General features: G+C 64.9%; 1 protein-coding gene across 3 annotated transcripts in view; it reads left to right on the plus strand.

Moving 5' to 3' along the window:
• Window positions 1-438: 438 nt before the first annotated feature.
• The window catches only part of MTA1 (metastasis associated 1), a 33,089-nt gene continuing 20,754 nt past the window's right edge, over window positions 439-12,773 (plus strand). For all 3 annotated transcript variants that reach the window (XM_061159569.1, XM_061159570.1, XM_061159571.1), the window contains exons 1-2: window positions 439-506; window positions 12,583-12,650. In XM_061159569.1, the coding sequence (XP_061015552.1) occupies window positions 479-506; window positions 12,583-12,650 (96 nt within the window). In that variant the 5' untranslated portion in view covers window positions 439-478. The remainder of the gene's footprint in view (window positions 507-12,582; window positions 12,651-12,773) is intronic.

The raw sequence follows: 12,773 nt of genomic DNA on the forward strand, positions 1-12,773 counted from the left end.
TTCCTCGGGCCGCAGTCCAGGGAGGAGGTGCCCGCGCGGAGGTGGGATGGGGACCCGCCGCCGTCCAGGCGGGGCCGGGGGGCAGGGACAAAGACCCCGGGGCCGGGCGCGGGGAGAGGGGGCTAGCGGGCGGCGGAGGCCAGGCGCGGGGAGCGGGGACGCGGGGCGCGCGGGCGGCGGAGGCCGGGGGCGCGCGGCGCGGGGCGGGGCGCCCGGGAAACGGCCCCGCGGGGGGCGCGGCGGCGCCCAGGCCCCTCCCTCGCGCGGCCCCTCCTCTTCCTCTCCCGCCCGCCCGCGGCCTCGGTCCCTGCGCGGCCTCGGCGGCCTCGGCGGCGGCGGCGGCGGCGGAGCAGCGCGGCCCCCTTAAACCGCCCGCCCCCGCGCCCGCGCCCGCGCCCGCGCCGCGTCCTCCCGGCCGCCCGCGCCGAGCCCCGCGCCCGCCCGGCCCAGCCCGCGGCCCCCGCCGCCGCCGCCGGACATGGCCGCCAACATGTACAGGGTCGGAGGTAAGGCCGCCGCCTGTCCGCCGCCGCCGCCGCCGCCGCCTTTATGCGCCGCGGCCGGGCCCCCACCGGGCCCCCACCCGGACCCCCGCCCCGGGCCCCGGACCCCCGCCCCGGGCCCCCCGGACTCCCGGCCCCCGGCCCGGCCCCGCCGTCTCTGCCCCCGGCCGGCCTCGGTCCCAAACCGCCGCCCCGGGCCTCGCCATCCCCGGGGCCGCTCTGCACCCCGCCCGCCCCCTCCCCCGTTTCCCTCCCCCGCCCCCATCCCTCCGTCCCCATCCCCCCGCCCCCCACTCCGGTCCCCTCCCCCGCCTCCGCCCCTCCCCCACTGCAGGCCGGCTTGCCGGGCCATCCCTCCTCCCCCCGGCCGCCTGCACCCCTCGTCTGCACCGCACCCCTTCTCCTCCCCACTCCATCGTTTCTGAGCTGCCTGCCCTCCACCCCCACCCCGGCCCGGCCACGCTCACCGCGGCACGAAAGGGCCCCTGGGGCCGCCCCGCTGGAGCCAGCGGGGACAGGGGCCGAGCCGGGGGGGAGGGGGCGCTGTGCCCACCTGTTGGGGGCGGCCTGTGGTCTGCGAGGAGCTGTGGGGGATGCCAGCACCCTTCTGTGCGGGTCTCTGGCCAGAGCCCCGCGCCCCCAGCAGAGCGAGCACGTGGTGCGGGAGGCCCCGCTGCCCTCCGGGGGTGGGGGCTCTGGGGCGCAGGAGTGAGGAGGGCCCACGGTGTGCGGGGCTGGCTCAGATCTGGGGTGCGGGCCGGTGGTTGGACCACATCCCGCTGGAGCCCAGGGCCGCTGAGGGCTTGGGCCTGGAGTATGCTTAGGGGCTGTGTCCTGGGGGATCCCCTCTCCAGGGCCTCAGCAGCCTGTGGTCACCGTGAGCGTGCTTCCAAGACACCCCAAACTTTTTGCTGCTTCCTGTTTCCCCAGGGCGGCAGGGAGGTGCTTTGCAGGGGTGTGGATGAGCCAGGTGGTCCCTGCTCGGGATGCTGAGCTGGCCGAGGCCCTGTGGGCTCCCCTCCTGGGCTATTCCTTCCCCCCTTGGGTCCCACGAAGCGCCTGGTGTTGGTTCCTCCCCACTTTGTGTTGGGGGGGGGGGGCTCTAGGAGACTGCACTGCTGGTTTTCCGTGGGGTTCCCACCTGGTCCGTGAATTCACAGGGAAGTGAGGTTCTGAGAGGCCCACTTGCCCGGCTTTGGTGGAGCGTGTCAGGCCTGAGAACAGCCCTGGCCTCGCTGTCCGAGTCACTTCTGTGCACGGTCTGCTCTGTTGTTGGCCAGCTGACCCCGAGGGCCAGGCCAGCCTCGTGACCTTGGGCACACACCCCCACCCGGGCAGTGGGTAAGCAGGACACCTACCAGCCCGTCAGGCCCTCCCCTGTCCTCTCTGGCTCACAGGTGGTCGCGGGACCGGGGGCCCGTGTCGGCTGTAGCACAGGCCCTTGGTGGACACGTGGGGAGCGGGCTGGCCTGTTCATTTCCCATCCTTGCCTGTCCGAGCAGGGGCCAGTCACCTGGAGGGCGGCAGGAGGGCCCCCCGGGACTGACTCGCCTCCTCCGTGCTGGCAGCCCCCAGCCTCCGCCCCCCGCCCAGGTCTCCCGCCTGCCCTGTCGACACTCCTCCCGCACCATATCCTCTCGGACCACTTTTCTGCGTGCAGGCCCTCTCTTGCCCGGCGTGAGACCCCTCTGGTTGGCCCACCCTTCCGGCTTGCCTGGTGCCCCTGAGGTTTACCTGGGCAGAAGCACCGTGCCTGCACGTGTGGTCTCCTCTGCCCTCCCAGGCTTCTGCCCTGGGGCCGCGTTGGGGTGTTGACTAAATGAATGAACGGAGGCACCCAGCTCCCAGATGGAGACTGGAGGGGGAGGCAGTGGGGTGCTGGGGGCACTCTGCCTGCCACTCAGGGTGGGACCCCCACTGTGTGCTGTCTGTGCCCCTCTCAGGCCGTGGGCACCACAGCCTGCACTCGCTTCCCCCCTTCGACGTGTGGGCTCCGGGCCTCCTGTCTGTGCAGTTGGCCAGGGCCTGGCCGCACTCAGGCCTTCCTGTGCCTCAGACCCCCGTGTCCCCTGAGGGTCCCGGAGGCACTCCCGGGGCCTGAGCCGGAGGGCCGCTTCCCCTTGGACTCCAGGTTGGTCCCTGCTGTTCCGTCCCCCACCTCTGGACGGGATCCCGAGGCGCTGTCCCCTGGGTCCACAGGGCTGGTGGGCAGGGTGTTGGCAGGTTGGCATCCTGTCCCGAGGAGCCGCCGGCTTGGGGTTGGGGGACACCGTCAGGGCCTCTCAGGACCCAGACAGACAGATGTGCGTCTCTCCCCGGGGCCGGGCCCCGCTGGGCAGGGTGCCCGGCCTCAGCACACCGCAGGGACAGAGTTCGGCTGAGCCATCTCCACGCGGGACGCTCCGCCAGAGCCTCTGGATCCAGCACAAAAAAGTACAGAACGCCCGTTAGGTTTGCATTGCAGATAAAGCATGTCTCAGCGTCCGTGTGTCCCAAATGCCGCACGGCGGGACACACTAGAAAGTGGTCCGCGGCGCCCAGCCTCTCCCGGGCGTCCTGCGTCCTACCTGGCAGGCTGTTGCGAGGTCCTGCCAGGGCGTCTGGGCGGGGCGAAGGCACGGCCGCAGCTTCATGCCAGCTGACCGGCTGGGCGGAGTGGGTCAGCCTGGGAGGGACCGGGCCTGGTTCTTCCCCAGGAAGTGGCCCGGCCTGGACAGAAGGCCTCTTGGGTGGCGGGTGGCGGAGCGAGGCCTGGATGCCGTGGTAGGGTCAGGGTCTGCGTCCCGCAACCGGGGGCGGGGGGGTGGAGTATGTGCTCTGCACGAGGGCGGCGGGTGCCCGTCCGGGGCGGCCCTGAGCTGCGGGCACTGCACATGCCTCCTTCTGCCTCTCCATGAAGGCAGAGCTGATCCGTCAGGCTCTAGGACAGACGGGAGACCTGTGGCCCAGAGCCACGGGCGCCTCAGTCACTGGGAGGTGGGCAGCTGTGGCCGTCTCCCCTGTTTTCTCTCCTTTTTCGCTCGTCGTCCCGTGTTAACACCTATTCTCCTGGATAGCTCGACTTTTAAAAGGTGACAGGAACCCCCCGCCCTCTGGGCAGCTTGACGGTGTCCCTGTCACCCCTGCTGATCTTTTCTCGTCTGTATTCTGCCCTCTTGTTGGAAACGGTTTTGTGGTTGTTTGTTTACCTTTTTACGAGGTAAGACGTTGCCAATCGGGAAAGCTGCGCACACTTCGGGGGCGGCAGGGACAGGCTGGGGACCGTGGCAGCCTTGGGCTCTGGGCCGGAAGCGGGTGGACCACTGTCACACGCACACGTGCACATGTGTACATGCGCCCTGCAGCCTGCCCCCTTGTTGGGGATCTTCTGGGGCCTTCTCGTTCCTCTGAGAGGAAAATGCAGTCTGGGGTTAATTGGCGAGGAGCTGTGGCTCAGGGATGTCTGACGCAGGCCCTGGGTTGGGGCCGGGCCGGGCGGCGGTGGCCTTGCTGGGCACCTGGGCGTGTGGGCATAGGTGCTGGACTTGCCAGGGCTTAGGGGGGCTTGGTCGAGTTTGGCGCAGGGCCCCCTTCTGGGGCTGAAGTTGGGGTCACTGTGTGGATTTGGGGGCTGCCCTGAGGCCCTGGTCCAGGCCCCGCCTGTGACTCACCAGCCTGCCTTCTCCCAAGTCTGGCGGTCTGCGCTGTCCTCTGCCTCACGCCTCTGTGCCCCCAGCACCCCCGCCCGTCTGTCCTTGGGGAGCAGGTGGGCTGGAGTCTGAGGGCAGCAGGGCCGCTTCCCTGGGTCTCCAGGGGCCCCGTGTGGACGGAGGAGGCTGCTGGCGCTGTGTCCCGTCGGGCTGTCGGGGTGACTTCAGGGCGCGGGGCCTGGGGAGGGCCTTGCAGCCCCCTGGCCCCTCCCGGCCATGATTGTGGGCAGCCAGAGGAGACGACCCTCCTGGGCAGCAGCTCTGCTCGTCTCCCCCGCTTCAAACTGCAGGATCGACTCCCAGCACCTTGGAGGCCCGTCATCTGGCCCTGCCCCCAGCTGGCCCGTCGCAGGCCCGGGTCCCTCTGGGTTACGCCTGGCTGGATGTGGGGGTGAGGGGTGCAGTGAGCCTGGGGGGGGGTCCATGCCCGGCACCCCGGGGGGCAGGCCCGCTGCCTCCCACCATCCACAGGGTGGGTGTCCAGGCGGCCCCCTGGGCTCCCAGGGGTCTGTCTGCAGATGTCGGGCAGGGGGGGCTCCTTGGGCTACAGGTGGGGTGACCCTTGGGGAGGGGGAGGCCTCATTCTGTGTGAGGGGACCGGGGTCGACACAGGGCCGCCGGGGGTGGCGGGGGGGGGGGGGGTGTGCTCTAGCGGGCACCGTGTGAGCTCAGGCCTGCGGGTCCGTGTGTGGGTCAGCGTGCGCACCGCAGGGCCTTTACTGGGGTCCAGGTGGGAACAGTTCTGTTCCTTCACCCAGAGAGAGCTGGGGGTGTCTGAGCTCAGGCCTGCTGCCCAGCCCAACCCCCTGTCACCTGTCACCTCCATCCTCTGTCCATCCGCCCTCTGGAGGGAGGCCTCCAGGCAGGGCCTGGCCTCCGTCCAGGGGGTGTGTGTGCGGGAGGTCTGGCCAGAGAGATGGTGCGGCCAGCACAGGGCGCGAGTGGAGTGAGCGTGGAGGTGGGCCTGGGGGTCGGGGTCGGGCTCCCGCAGACTCCCAGCTCCACGGGCTGAGCCTCTGCACGTACCCCCGCAGGGTCTGCGGGCCCAGGGCTGGTGGGATCCCGTCCCTGAGGTGCTGACGACCCGGCCCTCCAGGGGTCACGCCGCCTTCCTGGGGGGGCCTCCCTTCATACCTCCCCCCAACCCCCACCACGTCGCTCCTGGCCGCTTGCGTTTGTAAGGCCGGGGATCTCTCAGGGTAATGCTGACCAGCGGAGCCGCGAGCGAGCGGTCCCCCAGCCTGAGGACTGTGCCATTGGAGGTTCTCATGTTTCAGTGGGCCCAGCGAGGCCCTGAGGTGCGTCCAGGGTCCCTCAGCGCCGGCAGGCTGCAGCCGTGAGCCGGTGGTGTGATGTGAGCTAGGCACGCACCTGTCAGTCTCCGAGCCGGGCACAGAGAGCAGGTGCTATGCTGATCCCGGAAGAAAGCGTGGCCTGAGGCTGCGGGAGCCGGAGCCTGGCCCTGGCCCTGACCCTGACCCTGACCCTGACCTCGCCCTGGGCCAGTGGGTCAGCTCGGGAGAATTCAGCGTTAGTGGTGACTTCAGAAACGCAATTACTGTGGCTAAGGGATTTTTAACATCGAAAGCTAGGTCTGCCGAAGTACACTTTTACACACCCTTTGTTGTTCAGCTCTTTGATTTGGACAGGTGTGTGGTCTCAACAGGCTGGGGGGGACCCCAGCGGTCAGACGGCTGGCACGACCCGCCGGTTTCCCTCTTGCTTTGTGGTCAGCCCCCCACGTCCAGCCCGGCCCGCAGCCCTGAGGGGACGCTGTCACTCCCGACGCCCCCGATAGGGTGTCACACAGCGTGTCCAGGGCTCGCCCAGGTGTGGGGAGTGCCTTCCTCTGCCTGCAGAGTCGGTTCTGTCGAATGGACATGTCGCGGTGGATTCAGCTGTGGGACGTCGGGTATGGAGGCCCCAGCCCGGAGGCTGGTCAACAGCAGAGGCAGCTCCTTGCAGTTCTGGAGGCTGTGGGTCCCTGGATGCGGTCCAGGCTGCCCCCTGCAGACCTGATGTTTCGGGAGAGCCCACTTCCTGGCAGGGAGCTCTGGGGGGTCTCTAAGAGCACGAACCCCACTTCCGGGGTTCACCCTCAGCCCTTCCCAGAGGTTCTGCCTCCAGATAGCTGGCTTCAGGGTTGGGATTTCAGTGTGACGTTTGAAGGGCACGTTCGCATCACCGCAGAGTCATTTCCAGCTTCTGGTGACTGTGCGCTCCGCTCTGCTGTGCGTGTCATTTGTCGTGGTGAGAGTCCCGGGCCCTCCACACCGTGGCCAGCTGGGTCTCATCGGGCCAGCAGCTCTGTCGAGGGTCTGGCAGGCGAGCAGGGCGCCTCCAGTCTCCCTGGACCGAGGCGTGAGGCATCTTTCCACCTGTTGACTTGCCCCCTAATGTCTGGACAGGTGTCCGCACGGGCCCTCTGCCTGGTTTCTGAGACTGGGAAGAAGCTTGCTGCTGAGTTGTGAGGCTTTGTTTTATGTGGTATATGTTAGTTCTTTACTAGATATGCGTTGTGCAGATTTTCCCTTTTATAATTTACGTATTTTGTGTATAAAATCTGCCAACCCCGAGGTCATAAAGACCTTGTCCTGTGTTCTTGTAGAGTGTTTATGGTTCCGGGCTTTACTTGTGAGTGTGTGACGCGCTTTGAGCTCACTTGTGTGTGCGGTGGAGGCGAAGGTTCTCGGCTTCTTCCTCTATGCACGTGAGTGTCCTGTGACCCGTCTCCACCTGTTAGCATTCTGAACCCCGATCTGGGGCTGTCCAGTCACAGCTGTTTGCCTCCCCGCACCGTGTGGCTTCCTGTAACTTCACAGCAAGCCTGGGTCCGGCGGGACGTCTCTGACTCGTCCTTTTCCTTTCAGCTGCACTTGAAGCTCGCGAGGCCCGCGTTCCCCCAGCGGGGGTCAAACCCTGGGCAGTGACAGGGCTGCGTGCTAACCAGTGGGCGGCCAGGAAGTCCCTGACTTCAAGCTGCTTCCAAAGTATTTCATCTGTTCTGTTGTCTTGGATGTCCCATGTAAAGTGGGATTGTCTTAGTCACTTTCCTACAGAAAAAATTGGAGTTTTGCTTGGGATTACGTTGAAACTGTGGCTGATACCAGTTTGGGGGAAGGGTTGGCATCTCTTCTAGGGCTCGTCCCTCCTGCAGGGCCTGGCAGGCTGTGGCCCGCTGACTGTTCTCCTGTGACTCACGAGCTAAGAATGGGTCCTACATTTTTAAATGATTGAGGGGAAAAAAATGAAAAGAATACTTTAGGACAAGTGAAAATTCCATGAAATTCAAATCTCAGTGCCTATAAATAAAGTCGAGTTGGAACGAGCCATGCGGCTGTGTTTGCCCGTGTCCTCGGGCTGCTGTGGGGCCTTGACGAAGTCGAGCGGCGGACAGTGAGGTCGTCTGCCCGCACGCCCACCTGTCCGCCCACCCGCCCACGGGGCCATTACTGACCACACCCCCACGTCGTAATGTCAGAGTCTCGGAGAGCGGAGCGCTGGGCTTGGGCGGGTCCTCGCGGTGTGCGTGTGCCAGGACAGTGTGTGTGGGGACAGCGTGTGCGCGGGGACAGCGTGTGTGTGCGTGGGGACGGCGTGTGTGCGTGGGGACAGCGTGTGTGTGCGTGGGGACAGCGTCTGCGCGGGGACAGCGTGTGTGCGTGGGGACAGCGTGTGCGCGTGGGGACAGCGTGTGCGCGGGGACAGCGTGTGCGCGTGGGGACAGCGTGTGCGCGGGGACAGCGTGTGCGCGTGGGGACAGCGTGTGCGCGGGGACAGCGTGTGTGCGTGGGGACAGCGTGTGCCGGGACGGCGTGTGTGTGGGGACAGCGTGTGTGCGTGGGGACAGTGTGTGTGGAGATAGTGTGCGTGGAGACAGTGTGCGTGGAGACAGCGTGTGCACGCGGGGACCGCGTGTGTGGGGACCGTGTGCAGGGACTGCGTCTGTGGGGACAGTGTGTTTGCACAGGAACAGCATGTCTGGGGACAGCGTGTGTGGGTAAGTGTGTGTGGGGACAGCGTGTGGGGGGACAGCGTGTGTGGGGACAGCGTGTGTGGGGACAGCGTGTGTGTGCGGACAGTGCATGGGGACAGTGTGTGTGGGGACAGCTGCGGACCTTCCAGCTCAGAGAGGGCCTGTTACAGTTGATCCTCCTCACAAGCCCATGAAGACGACACGCAGGGGTCTCCACAGAACATTGGCCAGGCAGGAAAAGCCAGTTCCTGGCTGTGACATCCCTGCCCCATGCTGGCGGGCGGCTTCTCAGGCTGAGGGCCCGGAGCCCTGGGGTCAGGAGCCTGGCTCTGTGAAGTCTGCCTGCAGGCACAGCCAAGATGCCCAGAGAAGCTGGGAAAACAGCCTGGTGCCAGTGGACGCGGGCTCTGCTGGGACGCTGGGTCCACCCGGTTGGGCTCAGGGCAGCCGGGGGTTGTTGTCTGGGGGTGTCTGCCAGGGTGCTTTGGGACAGGTCAACACTGGATCTGAGCCCTCCCTGCCCACCCGCAGCACCGAGGGGAGCGGCTGGCTCCTGTTCTTACCCGTGTGTCCGTCCCCTCCTGCCCTCAGGCGGCTCAAGGGCTCCCGGGTCTCAGGCGTCAGACTCGGGCCGACCCTCACCACCAGCTGTCCTGGCCCCCAGCTCGCAGACAGCAGATCGTCTGACCTCTTGGCCTCCATATGCACGCGAGCTGGCTGGTGGGACAAGCCGCTCTGTGTGTGCGTGCACACACGTGTGCGTCATACACACATGTGCCTCTTCCTGCCGTTGGCTCTGCTTCCCCGGAGAACCCTGGTGGTGACAGACCTGTTAGAGGGGATGGGTCGACAGAGTGGGGCCTGGCTGGACACCCGGGCAAAGTGTGTGAACACACCGGGCCGCTGCTCAGCAGGCGCTTCGTGCAGAACATGAAGTCTCCCGCTTCACCCAGCCTGTGTGTCCGCCGTACACCGCGTCTGCCTCGTGGACTCGGCCGTCTGTGATTGTATCCGAAGCGGAGGCTGCATTTCTTGACTTGCCCTGCCCAGAGCGAGAGGAATGGCTCTCAGCCATTTCAAACACGGACTGCTTTTGGACGTTAGTTTTGCTGCACCTTTGGTAACGGTCTTCTGTGAATTCATCTGAAAAGGACGTAAAATGGCACTTACTGCAAATCTGTGCGTTCGTTTTGGTGACAGCCGATGTTGTCTGAATCGCCAGCTGCCCTGTGTAGGCTCCTCCTGTTGGAAGGTGAGATGGGACCTGCATCCTCCTGTCGGAAGGTGAGATGGGACCGGCATTCGGACCCACGTTTGCAGCGGGTGTGTTTTCTGAGCTCAGACCGCAGTGCTGGGCGGTGGAGGTGTCCAGGTTTGAGAAGCTGCTCCGCCGCCCACCTCTGAGGCGCCTCCCCCGCCGTGGCCCAGCCCGGCCCAGCTTTGGGTTTGGTGCTTCGCCGACAGGATTCTGAGAACCCGGCAGAGCTGCACTTGAGCCTCAGCTTAGGATCCTTACAGCAGGCCACAAGCAGCAGAGGAAAAAGGTCACACTTCCCACCGTCTCTTCAGGGTTGGAGACAGTGTGACCACATGCACCTCGGCGTCCAGGGTGTTCCTCCCAGCTGGTCATGTAGCCAGGGCTGGCCTGGGGCCTGCTGGGCTGACCCTTCGCTGCACAGACGCTGAAAGGAAAGGTCAGAGAGGAAGCTCAGCACGTCTGACACGAATGTACTCGGTTCAGCTTTCATGCTGGCAGACGGATACTGGTGTCTGGGTGCTTCCTGTGTGGAGAGATGCTGAGGCCACGGCATGGGCCGGTGTTAACAGGAGCGTGGCCCTGGGTTTTCATGATGAAGCACATGAACTTTGAGCCCTGCATAAATGAACTGCGCGCCCCCCCCAACAGAATTTCTTAGTATACCAGTATTTTATCACAAAAAGTGTATTCAATTATTTTATTTTAGATTTCATTGGCAAAATGTTTGTGGAAATGTATCCTGTAAATAAATAACCTAAAGTGGTATCTTTGGTTTCACTTCCTGTCCTGCGAGGCCTGCAGTCTTTACTGTCAGGCCCTTTACCGGAAAAGGTTGATGGTCTGTGTTCTAATGATACCTCATACGTTACTACTTATTTAGACTTTGTTGGTTTTTCTCACTAGTGTTTTGTAGCTTTCAGCACACAGATCTTTGCACAGGACTTTTGATCTTTAAAGATTCGTAGATTGTTAAATTGATACCTCAGTACTGAAGTATTAAGTGGTACTTAATTTTTTTTTCATTTGTTAATTTACTGAGCCTTGGCTGCACTGGACCTTGACTGCCGCCCATGGGCCCTCTCTGGCTGTGGTGAGCAGGGCTCCTCCATGCGCTGCATGGTCTCACGGTGTGGCTTCTCCCGCGAAGCTCAGGCTCAGTCCTCACGGCCTGTGGGCTTAGCCGCTCCGTGACATGCGCCGTCCTCCCGGACTGAGGATGGACCCTGCGTCCCCTGCATTGGCCGGCAGATCCTTAACCACTGGACTGCCAGGGGAGTCCTGTAGATGGCGCTTCTGATAGACTTGTATCCTGTGAGCTCGCTAAACCCTCCCTCGGGAGCTGCTTGCTTTTAACAAGAGAAAGCAGGTTTATGGAGCAGGCCGGCCTGGCCTGGCTGCGGGCGACTGAGGTCCATCCAGCAGGCCCCGCCCTCTCAGTGCCCGCAGCTGTTCGGTAGACTGGGAATTTCTCTGTGGACAGCCACGTCGTCTGCACAGAGATGTCTCTCTCTTCCTTTCCAAGCTGCATGCCTCTTGTGTATTTGCTCTTTCTGCTTGTGGAGCCAGCCGGGTCCCATGGGTGAGCAGCAGGGGACGGCGGGCGCCCAGTCCCGGCTCCGGCTCCATCAGAAAAGATGGCGTCACTGTAGATTTTGGAGAAGCCTGCTAGCAAGCGCGGATGTTCCCTGGACTCCTGGTTTGCGTCTGAGTTTTATCAGGAACTGTTAAGGTGTCGTCGGCTGAGGTGGCTGTGTGGCTTTTCGTCCTTACTCCACCGCTGTGACCCCCGGGCCGGGGGTGTGGCCCCATCCAGGCTGCCAGCCTGGCCGTGCAGAGGTTGCGCCCTGGGGTGGGGGGCTCCACGCTGTGGTCCCCACGGTGCCGGCGGGGGTGTCGGGGCTTCCTGAGCCCCAGGCCTCTCCTCCAGTGCTGCGGGGGGAGAGTGGACCTGTGGTCAGTCTTCCCTCTGCATTTGGTGGTGGGGGTGGTTCTCTTTTCTTTCTGTCTCTGTGAGGCTGTTACTTCTGAATTCAGGTCCTTTGTGGGTGTCCCTGCAGCCCCCTGCGCCCCGTGGCGGCTCAGTGTCAGGCCGCTGGGCCCACCCGTCTCCTGTCCCATGTCTGTGCCCACCTTGAAGCCTGCCCTCGGGAGTGTGGGGCCCTCGGAGTGTGGCCCCTGCCCCTCCGCCGGCCCCCCTGTCCAGAGAGCTGGACGCTTCCCCGGACACATGGCGCCTATCTGTCCCTCCGCTGGGGGCGGGTGGGCTGTTTCCGGTTCCTGACATGTAGGAGCAATTCTTTCAGGTTTAATTTGCTTTTTATCTGGTTTCTTAGAGTGAAAGCTTAGATGGTTGATCTGAGGCTTCTTTGTAAAAACGGCTTTACTGGGTAAATCTACGTGTGATAAAGCCCGCCCATCACACAGCCAGCCTACCCTGGGGACCCCACCCTGTCAGCCCAGACGGGCACACCCGTCCTGTGACCCCTTTGGGGTGCTGTCCATCAGGGGTCACCTGGGCCGCGTGTGAGCCTCAGCAGAGTCCCGCCGGGGCAGGCAGGCGCCCATGCCCACGGGGCCAGCGACAGGCCACGGCTGGGCTGGCAGCCGGTGGATGGTGGCTGTCCTGGGTTTCCCTGGGCAGGCCCCCCCCCCCACCCCGCTCCCACTGCGGGCCTCCCTGCGCCCACCCTGGGGCTTTGGGGAAACGAACTTCTGTTAGGGGAGTTTGCACTGACCTGAGGGCTGGGACCCCACTCCCCTGGGTGCCCGGCCTCCTCCCGCCCCCGTGGGAATCCAGGACCCTGTCCAGCGCGTCTTTACAGGGAAGGTGGTGGGTTGCCAGGGCCCGGGCCTGTGTGCGTGGGAGTGGGGGCGGGGTCTGGCCGCCCCCCTGTGCTGATGTCTGGGGCCTCCGCCCATCCGGCCCAGGTGCCGCCCCCACTGCGAATATGTCCCAGGGCGGTGATCTGTGGACCCCCACCTGGAGCGGCAACTCTGCCTCAGCTTACCCCTCCCCCCGCCCACAGCGAGGACCCTCGGGTGGGTGGGTGGTGGGCTCCGCACAGCTGACATGCTCCCCCCCCAGCGAGGACCCTGGGGAGGGGTGGGCTCCGCACAGCTGACATGCTCTCCGCCCCCACCCCCCACCCTTTGCAGACTACGTCTACTTCGAGAACTCCTCCAGCAACCCGTACCTGATCCGGAGGATCGAGGAGCTCAACAAGGTAGCGTGTGCCCGTCCCTGCGGGGGTCCTCCCTGGAGCCCATTCCTTGGGGTCCCCGCTGGCCTGGCCGAGGGGGGGACATGGTGGGCAGAAAAGGTGTGGGAAGGACGCCCCTGACCGCCC

The sequence above is a fragment of the Dama dama genome, chromosome 13, assembly GCF_033118175.1.
Source record: "Dama dama isolate Ldn47 chromosome 13, ASM3311817v1, whole genome shotgun sequence".
NCBI lineage: Eukaryota > Metazoa > Chordata > Mammalia > Artiodactyla > Cervidae > Dama > Dama dama.